The sequence below is a fragment of the Equus quagga genome, chromosome 1 (assembly GCF_021613505.1).
Source record: "Equus quagga isolate Etosha38 chromosome 1, UCLA_HA_Equagga_1.0, whole genome shotgun sequence".
In the NCBI taxonomy this organism is placed as follows: domain Eukaryota; kingdom Metazoa; phylum Chordata; class Mammalia; order Perissodactyla; family Equidae; genus Equus; species Equus quagga.
In genome coordinates this window covers 23,764,452-23,783,907 of record NC_060267.1, presented here as the reverse complement: position 1 = coordinate 23,783,907, position 19,456 = coordinate 23,764,452, and the positions used below count along the sequence as shown (strand labels likewise).

At 36.5% G+C, this 19,456-nt stretch overlaps 1 protein-coding gene across 1 annotated transcript in view; it reads right to left on the bottom strand.

The window, feature by feature from the left end:
• The window catches only part of ADAMTS20 (ADAM metallopeptidase with thrombospondin type 1 motif 20), a 161,791-nt gene that overhangs the window by 25,311 nt on the left and 117,024 nt on the right, over positions 1-19,456 (bottom strand). The window contains exons 29-31 of the mRNA XM_046680294.1: positions 15,127-15,294; positions 5,441-5,614; positions 5,191-5,361 (exon numbers count right to left, since the gene is read on the bottom strand). Coding sequence (XP_046536250.1) covers positions 5,191-5,361; positions 5,441-5,614; positions 15,127-15,294 — 513 coding nt within the window. The remainder of the gene's footprint in view (positions 1-5,190; positions 5,362-5,440; positions 5,615-15,126; positions 15,295-19,456) is intronic.

Sequence of the window (19,456 nt, the reverse complement as noted above, 5' to 3'; positions counted from 1 at the left end):
GGCCACTGCCTTGAGGAAGTTTCCATGTCTTGGAACAAGGAAAGGGTGGAGCCCAAGGGAACAGCTGAGTTCTGACCAGTGCATACGTACATGTGAGGACACCAATGAGGCCAAGGAATGAACCAATCAAGACTTAGCAATCACTGTATCTGGCACTCACATGGGACCAAATATAGTGTCTGTTCCCTCCAGCCAGACTGAAAACCCCTATATACATGGGGAAATAGGTAGAGTGCTCAAAAAGGTCTTGCACAGAAGAGGGGAGTAGCTAACCCTAGACTAAATGATGCACTGGCCTCACATAACGCATTTTAAGAGCAAGACAAGAAAGGATTCAACTGCTTCCAGACAAAATAACTGCATCCCCGAACAAAGCTCAAAATATATGTGTAGGAATAAAATCTACCCACTAGCCAAAAAGTAAAATTCATAATGTCTGACATGCAATTAAAAAATTAACTGGCATGCAAAAAAGCAGCAAAATATAACCTATGATGAGGACAAAAATCCATCTATTAGAACAGACCCAGAGGGGTGCGTGACATCGGTGAAAATAGCAGAGGAAAGACTTCTGAAAATTCTCTCTTCCATAAAGGCAGTGAGAAAACTGGCAAAGCTTGTCTGAATCAACTTTTTCATAACTCTGGAAATAACCAAAGGCTTGCAGCAATCCAGGAAGCATTTATTCAAGAAACAAGGCTAAATCTTGGTAAGAAGAGAAAGGTTTGTGGTGGTCTAATTTGCCCTATTCTCATTCCCCCTCTCCAGTTTCATGGCAGCCTGGAAAATCAATAGTCCTTCCTACATGGTGAAAACCAGCAGCCTGGCAGCCACTGGCACAAAACAGGGTGGGATACCCTTCTAAGCCTCATTTCCAGGAAACTATCATTATTTGAAGTGTTCGGTAGTTTTATGGAAGACCCCACTTGCAAATCTGTCTTTATTTGACTTGACTTGGACTTTTCCCAGGGCTGAAAGACTTTTCTCCAGGGGTATTTGTTGAACACAATTAAAGGCCATTGTTTAACTTTGCAGCTTCCAGAGGAGGTGGATAACAGTGGGCAAACAACAGGTTAGCCAAAAAAGCTTAAAAGGAAAAGCTGGGAAATGAGATGTCCACAGGGACTTTGAAAGTTCCAGTAGATTCATAGGTATCCAGAAGGTCATGGGCATGCTCAGGCTTATGCACACCTCCAGAGCTGTGTGTCTGCTTAGGAAGTACCTAAGAAGCATCTACACTCTTACCTCTGGCTGATGTCAAGGTTCTGCACAAGCAGGACGTTAAGGTTAAGAAAAGCTGTCAACTCCCTGGCTGTGTGTTAAAGGTGCCCACAAGAGCACACAGAGCCCCTTGGCAAAGACAGGAGATTATTGGTTCCAAGTATCTCAGGAAATCACTATCCAACCATTAGGCTCACAACTAAACTAATCAAGCGGAGACTTCAGTCACCACATGTGACAAAGAACACAGACTTTACAGCTAGTTCAGAAATGTCACTAAGCAAACAAATAATAACAGCGAACAGTGGCAACAACAAACCCCGGGGAGGAGGGAGAATCTGAGTAGACTTAAAACAAGTGGAGAGACCAAATTAATAATCAAAAACTTTCACACAAAGAAAAAGCCAGGACCAGAGCCTCCACTGGCGAATTCCACCAAATGTTTAAATAATTAACACCAACCCCTCCAAAATTCTTCCAGAAGACAGAAGAAAAAGGAACACTTCCTAATTCATCTTATGAGACCAATATTTCCCTCATACAAAAATCAGGCAAAGACGTGACAAGAAAAGAAAACTACAGACCAATATCTCATAAATGTAGAGGCAAAAATTCTCAACAAAACACTAGGAAAACAATTCCAGAAGCACATAAAAAGGATTATACACTATCACCAAGTGTGATTTATCCCAGGAATGTGAGATTGTTTCAACATAGGAAAATCTATCAATGGAATACATCCTACTAATGGAATCATAGACAAAAATCACATGAGCAGCTCAATAGATGCAGAAAAAGCATTTAACAAAACCCAACACATTTTCATGATATAAACACTAAGCAAACTAGGAATCGAAGAGTACTGATAAAGGAAATCTACTAAAAATCCATAGCTAACATATTTAATTGTGAAAACTGAAAGCTTTCCTCTAAAAAGCAGGAAGAATTCCAGGATGTCTATTTTCATCAGTTCTGTTCAACGTTGTTCTGGAGGTTCTAGCCAAGGAAATTAGGCAAGAAACAGAAATAAAGGGCATCCAGATTTAATGGAAATAAAAGTATCTCTATGTGCAAATGATATACTTCCGCACATAAAAAACCCAAAGTAACCCAACGAGAAAAGAATTAGATTCAATAAATGTGTTCAACATACAAAATTCAGTTCTATTTCTATACAGGAGCAATGGACAATCAGAAAATAAAACTACGAGTACAATTCCATTTATGGAAGCATAAAAAATTAATAAAATACTTAGGAATAAATTTAAACAAAGAAATGCAAGATTCGTACACTGAAAACTATAAAACATCCTTGAAAGAAATTAATAAGACCTAAATAAATGTAAAGACATCTCATGTTCATGGATTGGAAAATTTATTATTAAGATGGCAATATCCTCAAATTGATCAAATTCAGTGTAATCTCTAACAAAATCCTAGCTGACCTTTACACAGACTATGACAAGTTGATCCTAAGATTCATATAAAAATGTAAGGAAGACAGAATAGACAAATAATCTTGAAAAGGAAGAACAAAGTTGGTTCCTGCACACTTCCTGATTTCAAAACTTACTATAAATCTACCGTAACCAAGACTATGTGGTATTGACATGAGGATAGACACATAGACCAGACAACAGAATCGGGAGTTCAGAAATAACACTTCAATAATAGATAATTTAATGACAAAAGAATAGTCTTTTTCACAAATTGTGCTGGGGCAACTAGATAGCCACATGCAAAAGGATTAAGTTGGACCCCACCTCACATCACATCAAGGACCTAAAGGTAAGAGCTAAAATTTAAAAATTCTTAGAATAAAATATAGATGTAAATTTCTGTGACCTTGGGTAGGCAATAGTTTCTTAGATATGATATTAAAGTACAAATAGGCCCCCCAAACAGGTAAATTTTACTTCATCAAAACTAAAAACATTTGTGTATCAAAAGACTCTATCAAGAAACTGAAAAGGCAAACCACAGAATGAGAGAAAATATTTAAAAATCATACAACTGATAAAAGTTGGAATCCTGAATCTATAAAGAACTTTACAACTCAACAATAAGAAGACAAATCACCTAATAAAAAAATGAGCTAAGGATTTGAATAGACATTTCCCCAAAGAAGATATACAAATAGCCAAAAAGCTCATAAAAAGATGCTCAACATTATTAGTCATTAGAGAAATGCAATTCAAACACACAATGAGATACCACTCATACTCATTAGGATGGATATATTCAAAATGATAGACTGTGACAAGTATTGATGAGGATAAGGAGAGATTGGAATCCTCATACATTGGTGGTAGAAATAAAAAAAATGATGCAGTAACTGGAAAACAGTTTGGAATTTCCTCAAAAATTCACCATAGAGTTATCATAATACTTAGCAATTCTACTCCTAGGTATACACCCAAGAGAATTGAAAATTATGTCCACACAAAATCTTGTACACAAATGTTCTTAGCAGTATTATTCACAATAGTCAAAAAGTGAATCAACCCAAATGGCCATCAACTGATGAATGAATAAGGAAAATGTAGTAGTATATCCCTACAGTGAAATATTATTCATCCATAGAAAGGAATGAAGTACTTGCATATGCTGCAAAATGAATGAACCTTAAAAATATCATGCAAAGTGAAAGAAGCCAGACCACAACAGACCACAGATTCCGTTTATATGAAATGTCCAGAACAGGCAAATCCACAGAGGCAGAAAATATATTAGTGGTTGTCCAGGGTTAGGGGGAAGGAGGGAATGAAGAGTGAGTACTAGAGTGTACAGAGTTTCTTTTGGAGTGATAAAATGTTCTAGAATTAGATCATGGTGATGGTTGCACAAACTTGTTAATACACTAAAATTCCCTAAATTGTAAACATACACATACATAGATGTTAGAATTAGGAGAGAAGGACATTAAAAAATTATTAATAATTGTAATATGTTCAAAAAGTTAGAGACATGGAAGATATGAAAAAGCTGAAATCAAACTTCTGAGGATGAAGAGTATACTGTCTGAGATAAAAAATAGACTGGATCAATGGCAGATCAGACATCACAGAAGAAAAGATTAATGGCCTTAAAAATATCCATATAGTGAAATAGTATTCAATAATAAAGAGGAATAAACTATTGATACATTCTACAACCTGACTGAATCTCAACAAATTTATGCTACAGAAAGAAAATAGTGCATACTGCATGATTTCATTTATATGAAACTCTAGAAAACACAAATTAATATAGTGACAGACCACTAATAGTAAAAAACAGGGGGCTGGGCCCCTTGGCCAAGTGGTTAAGTTCAGTGCATTCCATTTTGGTAGCCTGGGTTCGGTTCCTGGGCATGGAGCTATACCACTCCTTTGTGGCTATGCTGTGGTGACGACTCACATACAAAATACAGGAAGATTGGCACAGATGTTAGCTCAGGGCAAATCTTCCTTAGCAAAAAACAAAACAAACAAAAAACCAGATTGAGTTGCCTGTGGGGTGGAGGAGGGAGAGATGGAAGGAATTGTAAAGAGGCACAAGGAGACTTTTGGAGGTTACTGACATGCTCTCTCTTTTGAAAATGGTAATGATTTTATGGGTATCTACATACATCAAAACTTCTCAAGCTGTACACTTGAAATATATGCAGTTTATTATTTGTCAGTTATATCTTAAAGCTGTTTTTGAAAAGCAGGCAACTATGCAGGGCCAGATTGCCAGATTGTTCCTAGTAGTTGGTTTCACAGTCGGCACCAACTGATGCTTCAGAACTGCCCAAGAGTTTAACAGAGGTGTCACTATTGCTCTATCTGCACCATCCAACTGTCAGTCATTTTAATCCTTAGATTGGCATGCATACCGTTATCTGCCCCCATATTCAAATTCAGATCTAGTTTCAACTGGGTCACATTTTAGACTCAGTCATTTTTTCCAGGAGCAAAACTTCTCAACTCCCTTTCTCTGCCTTACCTGTGATGAGTCTCCTGTTACCACAATATATTTGCAGGGAGGGTTCCTGCACTTTTTGATGGAGGGAGGTCTGGTTGAAGGATCACAAAAACTTTCGTTCACTTGAATGTTTTGGGCATCAACGCACTTCACTTGCCGATGTGTCTCTTTTTTCTTACATGATGTTGAACACTAGAAATGCAATGATGAAACGATCAACACATTGTTTTATTGAAGAATTGTCTTTGAAAGTTTGCTTGTCAGTACTCACATCCAGCCACTCTCCTGCCACCCACTGGTACTGTACGCAGTCCTGACGCCAACATTGCCTCTGAAAATAAGGCCGGGTGGACCCATCACACTTTTCTTCAGCCACCCGACCAACGCCTCTCAGTCTGCAGTACACATCCCTTTGCTGCACTCCAGAGCCACAGGTCACAGAGCACTACAAAGAAGCCCAAATGATTGAACAATTAACTACCAAATATCAAATTACGTAAAAATACTAAATAGAGCCATGACTTATTTTCTTATTTCTTTTAAACATAAGCTGATACTACATCATGCATCAGATAGAAAATACACGTAATAAGTATTTTTAACATTGTCTGGTCTGGAGCATCTACACAAATATTCAGATAGATTTTCTTTATTTTGCAATACTCATTCAAGCCTTACAGAGACTGTGGCAAGCTAATCATATTATACTAGCCATTCCATGTGAATTGATCACTCTCTCTTCTGACTTAAATGTACTTAATATCTATAAAATTTACCACACAAACTATTCTACTACATTGCTTCTAAATATCATTTAAGTCTTTACACTGTACTCATAATCTCCCTCAAAGAAATAATAATTTCCAAGTTTGTGCTATATTTATCTTTATACCTGAAGTATCTATGGTAGTTTGGGGGTACAAATTTTTGCTAATTTGTGCATTCATAATTATATTGCAAAAGACATGTGTTTTGGGAAGCTGGTTGTGTAAACCGTAAACTTCGAAAACCTTGTCTTAACCTCTCCGGGTCTCATTTTTCTTAGCTGTACAAAGAATGTTTGTGTTATTTGTTAAATTTCATGGAAAACTTCTCATATATTCCTGAAAATAGCTCTAGAGAGAAAGTACCAGAGCTGAGGGCTGGAGACTCAGAGATGTTAAATCACTTGCCTGAGATGGTGCCTCTAGTTAGTGGTGAAGCAGGTTGAAGCTCAGTTCTTTCTTTTTATTTAAATTTTATTTATCTAATTTATTTTTATTGCGGTAACATTGGTTTACAACATTATATAAATTTCAGGTGTACATCATTATATTTTCATTTCTGTGTAGATTACATCATGTCCACCACCCAGAGACTAATTACCATCCATCACCACACACATGTGTTCCATCACCCCTTTCACCCTCCGTTCCCCCTTCCCCTCTGGTAACCACCGATCTAATCTCTGTATCTATGTGTCTGTTGTTGTTGTTGCTTTTATCTTCTACTTATGAGTGAGATCATACAGTGTTTGATTTTTTCCATCTGACTTATTTCACTTAGCATAATACCCTCAAGGTCCATCCATGTTGTTGCAAATGGCAAGTTTCATCTTTTTTTATATCTGAGTAGTATTCCATTGTGTATATATAGTGCATCTTCTTTATCCATTTGTCCCTGAAACTCAGTTCTTCCTGACTCCAGGCTTTGAGCTCTCGCTGTGCTGCCTCTGGGGAATGCAGAAGGACTTGGCAAACTCTCAGGGCTCCTTCAGCTCTAGAATGCCAGGCCATATAACAACAGAGCTTGACCACAACCAAGAGCTGTGATGCCAACATTAATAATGTGGAGAAGGTCCAGGGCTATCGATTTAATTTGTGAGTCTGGCTTTTTCTACTCCTTGTTCTTCGAGAAGGGATTTGAGGTCATGTGGAGTGATATTGGGGGATCCGTCACTGTTCCCAACTGTGATATTATAAGGGTAAAAAAATCACATTCTTCATTAAGTTCTCTATTTTTGCAGGAGTCCCAGAGTAACTAATTTCCTTTTTCACAACAGTAAATATTTATCTGCAGAATATGATTTTACCATGAATGTAAAAAAAATTAAATCCCACAACAGTTGGTAGATTCGAATTCATCCTACAGACTGTTACAGCATTTTCACTCTAAAGGCACTTTAAAATTTAGTTTTCTATCTTGTGTGTATAAGCAGCAACAAGTGACATGAAAGATAATTTTTATGTTTTTTTAACCTATGAAGAAGATTATGTGTAACTGCATAATTTATATTGACTTTTATTTTATGCTTAAGCAATTGAATTTTGCCAACTCATTGAATATTTTCACAAAAAATGTTACAGCTCCTTTGTATGGAGACAATAATCATTTAATGCATGCTTTGTGCAGGGCACAATATGAAGTGGATTAAAATGTCTGGAAGTAGTTTAGCGTCTCGGAACTTCCTGTGAAAATGTTTAGCCTATAAAATAAGGCTCCCACAAACATTTTCCAGGAATAATTTCAGAAATATAAACTATATTTGGAAAACTTCCTGCCTCGAAACCTGAAAAAAAAATTTCCTGGAAAAACACAATTCACAAAACACAGCTTAGCAAGAAGTTCTATCACACAAATATAATTTTCTGTAATTCAATAAACCACAGTGGCTTATTGGTCCTTTGATCATAGCACGAGTTTAGAAAAATCCACTGAGATACTGAAAACGACTCTTGTGGACCTGTTCCTGAAAGGATAAAAAAAAAAAAAAAAAAAAAAAGGACTACTGCTTGGAGGAAAACAAGTAACTCTTGTTTTCCAGTATTTTTAGAGATAAGAGTACAATATGCGATTTTAGATTTGAACAGAGAATTTATTGCTTAAATGAACTATTTCTTAGCCTGATGTCATCAATAACCCTAATGGCCGAATCCATCCCAAACTTTTCAAATCTGTTCTTCGTTACACTCACTGACACATTTACACCATTGACCACTTTTTGTTAAGCCATTCTTGCTCCTGTGTTTGAAATCCCCCTGGTTCCACATGTTCCCTTTTCACTTCTTACACTGCTCCTTCTCAGAATCCTTAACTGACTTCTTTTCCCTGTCCAGGCTTTAAATGTTAGCATATCCCGGGGTTCTGTTTAGAACTTCCTTCTCCTTATACCCTCTGAGTTCTCTCTGAGCAATTTCTTCTATGTACCAATAATTTCTAAACCTGTTCTCTCCAACCTGGATCATAATTCTGAGCTCTACATTTTTTTTTCAGTTTTATTGATATATAATTGACACACAGCACTGTGTAAGTTTAAGCTGTACAGCATAATGACTTGACTTATGTATATTGTGAAATGATAACCGCAAGTTACTTAACGTCCATCATCTCATATAGATACAAAAGAAAAACAAAAAAAAAAAAATCTTTTTTTCCTTGTGATGAGAACTTTTAGGATCTACTCTCTTAGCATCTTTCCTATATACCATACAGCATTGTTAGCTATAGTCATCATGTTGCACATCACATCCCCGGTACTTACTTATCTTATAACTGGAAGTTTGTGCCTTTGACCACCTTCACCAAATCCCCCACCCTCCAACCCCTGTGAGCTCTGCATTTATATTTTCATGTATTGACAAGAATTTGCACGTCTTCTACCTAGACATGTCAAAGACACTTCAAATTCAACATTTCCAAAGCAGAACTCATTACCTTGGCCTCAGTCACTTCCTCTTATCGTCACAGAAGTTGTGAAGATGTGATCACCCACTCTTAATCCAAGTGACTTACTAGAATGGCCTCCAAGGGACACTTCTAACTCCCAATACTCGCCCTTATTTAACAGCGGCATAGAACAAGGTATTTATGATCATGTTAAATTTTATCTTTTTTTAAAATTCGGGTAACTAATGTGAAAGCAATATGAGGCTGTAAGTACAAGTATAACACAAATAATTGATTGGAAGGCACTAGCACACCAACACTGCATAATTCAATTCAGACAGGGAAAATGAGCCAAATATCCCCTTTACACATAGACATCCTATAACACTGTACAGACCGGCACTTTAAAGACTTGACAGTGGAAGTGGAGAAGGTGAATTCTAGCAAATCCACAGGTACTGTAGCCATTTTAGCTATTGCAGAGCAGAGATGAAGAAACGTTAAAACGTGCATTGCAAAAACAGGTTCATCAAGGTTGACTCACTCTGCTATTTAATAAATGATATTTAAAATGCCAATAGTGAAGTCAACTCTTTTGATGCATTATTTATAATTTTTTATTAATGGATTTAGGTTTGATTTCATTATAGTTGCTTATTTGTAAATATGGTCTATTTTAAGTGAATCAATAATGTAGCAGTAGTAGGACATTTTGAATTAGGAAAGACATTAGTAATATCTAATCCTAATTTCTCTTCAATTCTGAAATGTCTTTTATAGTTATAGTGAATGAATGACCATCAAACCAACCCATACTTCCATAGCCTGAGTCCAGGCACATTCACTGTATCCTGAAATTGGTCATTCCATCTTTGGGTGATTCTAATGTTAGCAGATACTCTTCTTCTATTGACCTGAAATATTATTCTTTAAATTTACCGACTGTTCAGAATCTGTCCTTCTTACTAACATATGAACAAATACATACTTACTTTCATGTGAGAAAGTACAAAGTTGTGAAGTCTGGAACGGTGGCAGCTATTTTATGACCTTAGGAGTTGACCAACAAAATCACAGAAATGCCAAGCCAGCACCTTGACATTGTGGAGGATGCAAAATCAAATTTAAAACCACTAACCTTCCTGTTGCAGTAACGTAAAAATAAATTTCTTTGAGTTTAAGCCACTAATAATCAGGGCTTTTCCTACTTGCAACAGATCACAATGAAACTGATACAGAATAGTTGTAACCATTTGATTACTCTTCCCTGGGAATCTGGGAATTTGTCAAGACTTTTCTTATAATATGGGTCCCAGAATAGACACTGCTCCAAAAATCTGACCAGGATCTATTAGTGCCAAAGATTTGAACCCTATCTATCCATTAATGTAGCTTGCTATGTTGCTAGTGATTTAAACAACTACATCATATTTAATGTGTGATCAACTAAACCCTCAGTTATTTTCCCATGCTGGGTAAAATCCATATAAATCTTGTATTTATGGAAAAGACTTTTTTAAAACAAATGTAAAGATGAGCTAATGTATAATGAAATAATTATGACAGCAACTACAGTAGGAAAAGCTCAAACAGACTTGTGTTCAAACACTTGCCCCCACCACTTCCTGGCCTGTGACCTGCACAAACTACTTAATAAGCTGTTGTTTCCTCATGCACATAATGAATGTAATAATACCTACAGTTGTGGGGAATACAGAAGTCCCTCACAGTCAGGAGGTGACTGTCCCTTGCTACTTCCTTCCTAGTCCCATTTTTTTCATTTTTCTTACAGAGATACAATTATTTCTGCCTTGAAAATTTCTTGACACATGCCCCAAACCAAAGAGTGTTTGTCACATCAGCCTACTCAGAGAAAGGCCATCTTAAGCATCAAGAAAGATAATAAAGGAAGAGGGTTAACAGGCAGCATAGAAATGCAAAAACAGAATCGATGGCACTAGCTAGAAAAGATTGAGAGGCGTGGTTCACCCAGCCCCAGAGCAGAAGGACATCCTCCCTGTCCTCGGGTCTGAGCCAATCTTCATAGTAGTAACGTCACTTAACCTTGGGTAGAGATGAAGAGGTTCTCAGGTCTTGCTCAAGGCCTGTGGGGACTTAATTATGATATTTTACTTTTAATGTTAGAAAGAGATATATATGCCTATGTCAGAAATTTTTGAAAATATGAGAATGTAGATTTATGTATTTTGGAATTATAGAAAATATGGAATTACAGAAACACAAAATCATTTAAACATGCTAGCATTTAGCATATGGTTTCAAAATTATTTTTTCAAATTAGGGATTTTGGGAAAGGGAGGCATTGAGCAAATCTCACAAATATTGTGAGATTTTGGAACTTGGATCACCCTTGGATCCAGCTCTCATCTTAAAATTCTAGAAAGAAAATGATGCGTCTCAGAGAAGGGGAGCCAGGCAAATGGCTGATTTCGTGTGGCTCTGGATTCAATAAGGTTGAGAGAGATTCTTTAGGTATCTTTCTAAGTTGTCCATGATCAAGGGGAGGTGCAATTTTTTTTCCTGAGCATAAAGACTGCATTTGGATGGAACTAAGTTGATGGGGCATGAGACAATGAGGAATCTAGCACCATGATAGTCTTAAAAACTTGAATTTACAAGGGAAGCTGGAGTTCCCAAACAGGTAAAACTTACGAAAAAAACTCTCCCTGGTTCAAGGAAGGGGGACGCTTTTTCCTTTTCCAATGATTCTAGTATTTATTTCCCTCTAAAGGTATACATCTGGACTCAGAGGACAAATGGCTCTGAATAGCAATGACTGGTCTTGTTTAGCAGCTGTCATTAAAATGCATTACTAAATCCTTTCATTTAAAAAATTATATCAAATACCAAATGAAGAGCATTACTTCAAAACTCAGTTGAGCACCTCTGTGGTCACAATTTGCCAAATGAGTCTTCCCATTTGAGGTATAATGTAAAATAGTAATAAAATGAAATTATTTTACAGTGAGCCATTATATTAAAGCAATGTTACAATTTATGCAGTCAGAACAAAATAGCAACCAGTGATTATCTCGTAACTACCTCTCAAATTACACTTCTGTTGAATATATTATTATGTGTAGTGCACTGATAGCCTGCAATTGTTAACTTCATGTGGGTACTTTTTCTAGAATAAATCAAAAGCTGACGACTTCACAAGTGGTCATTTGTTTCTGGCAGAGATTTGGGGACTGCGTGGGCATATGAAGCTAATGTCTATGACAAGGAAAACCAATTCAAAGAGAAGAAAGCAGACTCCGTACAAAAGCATCTGTGTTTTTTATAGTCCTTGAATATTAATATCTGTATCTTAGAAACCCCTGAAATACATTCCTTTAGCGAGTCTTATGTAATTTCAGACTTGGTGGTGAGCCAAGGCCAATTTGTTAGCACTGATGATTGATTCACTGTTGTGGGGCTGGAGGTCAAGGATCAGAAAGTGTCCCTCATGAATACCAACCACAGCTGCAGCAGCTGCACAGCAGCAAAAGAATCCTGGGGATCAATAGGAATGCCGGTGGCCAAGAAGCAAAAAAATCTCTCCCACTTCCACTCCCACCTGCTGGTGGCTCCTGCCTGATGTCAGAATTGGCAGTCATCTGCCACACGCTGGGTTCAGCACCTTTATAGAGTTTCACCCTCTCGGGGAAAGCTACTTTGCCATCGTTCTGCCACATCTTGGTCCAGATCAAGTAAGGCAAACCTCCACTTTAAGCAAAAGCATAATATGACAAACAAGTAAAAATTACAAGATAGCGAGTCTTTTTGCAACTAAATCACAGTATTCCAAGTAAGAAGTAGTTAGCTAGATACTAATGTAGGTACTTAGTGAACAAGATATCTATTGTTTCTAAGATTTGCTGGTGTGAGATAATGCTGAAGAAACAGGCATGGGTTAGGGTTTAGACTTCCCCCTAAAGACAATGGTAAGTCATAGAAGATATTGAGTCACTATAATATTTGAGTTCTTCTAGAGCTCAGACTATATGCAAGAAAATCATGGCAAAAATATATGTAGGGAGGCCATTGTACACTTGGGAACAGGTGATGATGAAGTGGACTGGGGTGGTTGCAAAGGAGATTCAAGCGTTACTTTGATAGGAGAATTGAGAGAAACCATTGAGTGATTGTGGTGTCAAGGGAGAGGAGACCAAATGGATGCAGTGTTTCTTTCTTGAACAACTTAGTAGGTAGCAGTGGCATTCATTAAATAAAACAGGTTAACAGGAGATCTTTTAAATCAGAGATTCCGCTAAAGCATGTGCAGTAATTTTATTTACCGAAATTCAATGTAGAAGCAATTCTCCAGAATATATGTTTTTTTGTAGGATAAAAAACAGAGATGTGTTTGCCTCTAGTTTTCAGTCAAATATTAACCACAATTCTTAGCATCTTAAAGCTTGACAAAGGCTGCTTCTTCTACAAGGAAACCTGAGATTCTCACTCAATTTGGGAGGTTTTTATTCAATAACAATGACACGCTGACATAGTGCCACTCAAAAGCTGGTGCCCTGCACCAAGGCGCTGACCTCACAGAGTGAATGATGGTGACTTGGGAGCCCAGGGGAACCCCACTTCTTCTAGCTTCTGTCTGAATCCCTATCTTCCTAACAGACATAGCTCCAACACTAGAAAAAGACAGGGACGTTCCATCAGCAGAAGATAGATTTCTAATCAAAGCTACAATGAGGTATCACCTCACTCCGGTCAGAATGGGCTACAATTAACAAGACAGGAAACAACAAATGTTGGAGAGGGTGTGGAGAGAAGGGAACCCTTGTTCACTGCTGGTGGCAGTGCAAACTGGTGCAGCCACTATGGAAAGCAGTTTGGAGTATCCTCAGAAAATTAAGAATAGATCTACCATACGATCCAGCTATTCCACTGCTGGGTATTTATCCAAAGAACTTGAAAACACAAAGGCATAAAGATACCTGCACCCCTATGTTCACTGCAGCATTATACACAATAGCCAAGACATGGAAGCAACCTAGGTGCCCATCAAGGGACGAATGGATAAAGAAGATGTGGTATTTATACACTATGGACTACTACTCAGCCATAAGAAATGATGAAATCCGGCCATTTGTGACAACATGCATGGACTTTGAGGGTATTATGCTGAGTGAAATAAGTCAGAGGGAGAAAGTCAAATACCATATGATCTCACTCATAAGTAGAAGATAAAAACGACAAAAAAAAAAAACCACATAGCATTGGAGATTGGACTGGTGGTTACCATTGGGGAAGGGGGGAGGGGAGAGGGCAAAGGGGGTGATTAGGGTCACACGTGAGGGGATGCACTATAATTAGTGTTCGGGTGGTGAGCATGATGCAATGTATCCAGAATTTGAAATATGATGTACATCCGAAAAAAATAAAACTTAAAAAAAAAAAACACACAAAACAAGAATGTTAAAAAAAAAAAAAAGAAGATAAGTTTCTTTTTCTCTTTGCATAACTAGGCCCTTTAGGAAATGGATAAGTACTCTGCGGTACTGCGGAGGGCAGCCAGACAACTGTGCTGAAAGCCTGGCCCCCTTGAAATCAAGCATTGGGACAGTATTCTAGTTAACATTTCTGACTCCATTCATGCCCTTTGACTCTTCAGCATTTCCCAAGTTGGTCTTTGTTTTACAACCACCTTCAAATATATGCCTCCCCCAATTTGGATTTTGAGCTTACTTCTCTGAGTATGCCAAGACAAATATTGATCACTCTTGTTTTATAAACTGCGTTCTCAGCCTTAATCTCATCTATGGGTCAGCTTCATTTTTGCTGTGTCTTTCCAAGTGTGTCTACTCCGACCTTGGACCAGCCCAGGCTACCTAATTCTCACATCTCCCTAACTCTTAATCTCCAATTACGATCCCATCTAGAACTTGCAAGTTGCTTCTCCAAGATGTAAACTTAGTTCAAATACAAGACTTTGGTGGGGAAACAAGGCAGTTACTAAATATGTCATCATGTATATTTTACTGTTAGACTACCTGCAATAATATGATCATCAGTAGCCCCCTAGTATTCAGTAACAGAAATTCTTATAAAGTTTACAGCCACAAAGAAATCAAACAACTAATTTATTATTTAATGATAGACTTAGCAAATGTATTAACAGTGCACAGTATTAATTCACAGCATAGTGCAAAAAAATGTATAAGAGAATAAAGCACATTTTAGTGGAGTAAAACTTTCAAGGTTATTGAAAGCATGTTGAAAGCATGTAAAATCAATTAAGATTTGCTTTTTAAATGAAAAAATACATGTATAATTATAAAATACACCACATACCTCCTTCCATCTATTGGCTTTCCATGAAGGGCATCTGACAGATCTACAAGCTTTGTGAGTTCGAGGTTTCTGTAGATGACTGCAATATTTTTCTTCTAATTTCCCTTGGAACTGGTCAATGCAAAGCACCTCACGGTACTTTAAACCTTTACCACAAGAAGCTGAGCACTAGAAAATAAATACGAACGCACTTGATTCATTTGATCTTGATTAAGTTTATCCACAAGAAGTATTAAATGAAGCAATCAAAACATCATTGCTTTGATATGTTCATTAAGATAGACCTTGATATTTTTAATTAGAGAGAATTTAAAATTTACCAATCTGCCCTGGACCATCCATTGATGTTGATATCATAAGGTATCCATTTATTCTATGAAAAAGTATTGATTGTTTACAATGTACCAGCCACTCTTCTGGGGCATAAACGCTTTCCATCTTTTACGATGGAAGGCTATCTGCCGCTAACTCCTGTGATGACGCATAATCCAATACTACTTGCTTTTGATTTTGTATAGTCACCACCTATTCTATTTTAACCTGATATGCTTCTCCACAATGCAAAGTATGTTCTGGATGTTAAAAAATAATCCAATGATGTCTCAATACAGGAAACTGTGATTGAGAAAGCAGAAAATTTATTTTTTAAAGTGCACTTCAGTTCAGGTTTGCCTTTGCATCAAAATGGAAGATGTATCTCTCTATCAACCCTCCAATATAGTTAGTAAAAAACAATGACTTGACTTCATTTTTCAGCCGATTGCCATTTTATGAGTGAGGCCAGTGCAACGTAGTGGAACGAGCTTGTGCTCTGGCATTGAACACCAGCTCTGCCACTTACCAGCTGAGTTACTTCAGGCACGTCTCATCACTTATCCAATTCCCAGTTTCTTCTTTTATAAAATGGGAATAATAACACCAATATTACAGGTTTGCTATGGAGATGAACATGAGATAAAGAACAGGAACTACCTAATCCAGTCCTATTACTTGTGATAGACCCTCGCTAAATATTACCTTTCTCTTATACCATTTTCCTTCACATAGTCTCAGAGAGGATGTTGACAATTTTCAGCATGATATATGTACCAGGGAAAAGTGAAGCAAAGAAGACACGGATTCCAGACAACTCCTCTCATTCCTCTGAGACAGCTGGTCACATATGATTTCATTTAGAAACATATACTGAGTTCTGAGAACATTAGATAATATATTATGCCTTTCATGTATATTATGAGTTCAAAGGCTGTTAGACTATCTAATACAGATATTAGATGTTTAAAATATTTTAAATTAAAATATAAATAGTTTGGGGATAATTTCTCTTTTTATATTATAAGCAATACTATATCCCATTTGTGTAGGCAATGAATTTAACTCGGTGTCTTGATTATTGACTTATTGTTATCATATCTGAGATGTTCTCTTCTCTTCCCATTAACACTTACAGCCTTTACATGCGACTTATAATACACTGAATTCTGTGAAAATCTGTAATGGGTCTTCATAAACTGTATTAAGTTTCATAAACTGTGCCTTCTTTCATGCTACTGATCTTCTCTTTCAGTTCTACCAATATGCTCTCCTCTTCCTAGCTACTGCCCTTGGGTACTTCCCTGTTTCTTGACTTCATTGCTTATTTTACAAAGAGTATAACATATTTTATACCAAAAACATCACATTGAGCATCACGCATATGTTATCAGAGAGTATACGAACATGTGCACACATAGAAGAATGTTTTTCTCCTCATGTGCATATTATATTATTTTTCTAACTTTTAAATTGTGACCTTTCAAGCAAAAAAGCATTCATTACTCTCCCTGTTAGCCCCTTTTAAAAAGTAATCATTATTACGAATTTTCATGATATCAACACAGTAGTACGTATGGAAGATGGGGAAATATTTACTATTTCATTCATTCTATGAATATTGTTGAATTTCTACCATATACCAAGAGTTGCAGATAAATACAGGTCCATTCAACATCTCTTGCTTTTGCCCTTGATTTAACCTCAAAGCGTGCATAATCTAAATGACACACACCATCTTTAAATGAATAATGCCAGAGTAGATCTTAAATAATGTTAAACACAATAAACATCAGAAAAAAAAACACTACAAGACACTAAAGACCATTAAAATTATACAATAAAAAATTATGATGGAATTAAGAAATTCATGAAAGGTAATCATTTCTTTCCAGGATATTTGGTAAGTACTGAAAAAGAAGAGGATATTTAAACTCAGTCTTGAAGGAGTAGGTTTGCTGATAGACAAAGACCAATGGTCTTATATGTTTGTTTGATATGCCTTATCTAGACATTGCCATGTGTCTCTGTTTTGTAAAATTCTGAGTTCTTTTAATAGTGCCAAGAATCATGCAGTAAATTGTTGACATTTCTGATAAGAACGACAAATTCATTTACAAAACCATGTAACACAAGAGGAGACATTAAAGATTCAACTTTAAAACGCAACAATATAGTTCCTTTGTAAGCAATATCTACAAATGGAATGTAAACTTGGACACTGTAGTACATTAGCAAAGATAAGATTATTCTTCACCAAACTGAATAGTGTCTCCTACTCTAACTCAAGGTCATCTTCGATTCTTTCTCTTCTCCATTATTCTAATCTGTAACCAAAACTATTATTAAACAATTTTAAACATATTTTTTTTTCCTTTTTGCTTGAGAACCGACAATGGCTCTCTATTGTCTTTAATAGTGAACCAAAACTTACACTCTTCCTTGCTTTCTTGATCCACCAAGTTTGAGTCAACAAACATTTCCAACCTTATATGCTGTTACTTTTCAACAAGCAACCTTTGCTCTACTTAGGCATAAAACAACTATTTTCTCTTTAATGTGACATATTCACTTAACAACAGTGCCTAATTCATATCACTTCCTTTCACCTCCACTGATCACTTCGTCTGGTGCTTTCTAAATATTACTTATCCTTAAAGCTCTAAGCCAATCCCATGTCTAGGAGAAATACCTATCAGTCTTTCACTTCTCTGAACTCTTCTGAGTCTCACTCTGTTTTAGCACTTCATCACTTTCTACTTTCGTCACACGCTTTATCTACCCGCCTTCTGGAGGTCAAGGACCTTTTAGATCATCCACATCACTCGCAAAGTGGCAGGTACAATAAATATCAGCTGATTAATTGATGTTGATCTTTGGTGTAAGCCATTCTTATTTGTTTTATTAAACTCTAAAATAATTTATTAAAACATTTTAAATTCCATGAAATATATTTATTGGTTAATAAACTGAAAGTCCTCTAGGCAAGATAGACAAAAAGCACAAAATCAAAGAATTGAAAAATAAATTATGCTTTGGTTACATTTTTAAAGTAGAGCTATTTTTCCACAAGATCTGAAGAGGAATAAGTCCATTATTTTACCATTTCTGATGAATTCCATGTGGGAATTTAAGTAAAAGAGAACATGTTATGCAAAGAATTATGTTTTAGTTGGAAGGAGGCAGTCGTAGAGTAAATAACTAGTGAAATGCTACCCTCCTTCTTTCAAACCACAATACATTCTGAGTTATAAAGATCTCTCAAAATAGGCTGTTTGATAGGAGTACACAAACATGGCAACTCTTTTCTCTGTTACCTCAGCAATTTGGGGGTTTTTTTCCCCTCTATTTTATATCCCTGAAACCATCCTATTCCCTTGAAGTTTTATTAACACTGTGTCATTATTTTCCAGCATTCTTGCCAAAAGAATTTTTCTTAAAAATCACCTCTATCGTCCTTAGTTGACACAGTCAAAATATTTTTCTATGAAACAGCAGATATAGGATGCAGCCCACTTCAGAAGTGGCAACATTAAACACAAGTAACTTGAATTGATTCTTCCTATAAATTAGGTGAAGACAATCTTCTGTTTAAGGAAAACAAGGCATTCAAAACAAATGTAGAATTTGCAAGCCCTAAAAATGCAGTCTCCAGAATTGTGCAGGTTTGGCTGGCACTTTCCATTCCAAAGTGGAGAGTTGGAATTAATTAGTCCATTCTAACATGATTAACTTTGGAACAAATGTACTCTCGTTTTTAAAGCGAAGCTGTCCATAACTACAGAATAGGATTACTTCTGACCTTTGAGGTGTGAGTTACTGCTTTGTTGATGTATAAGGATACTACAGAAGAGCGAACGATGTTTGTGAGAGACTTGATTAATTTAATTCTAGAAACTTAAATTGCTAAACAAAATAAAACAAAGAAATGAAGTTTCTTTAGCCCCAGTTTTAGGAAACGGAAAACATTGCTGAGAGGGTGTTTTTTTAGATTTTCATAAACTGTTATGTTGATCTG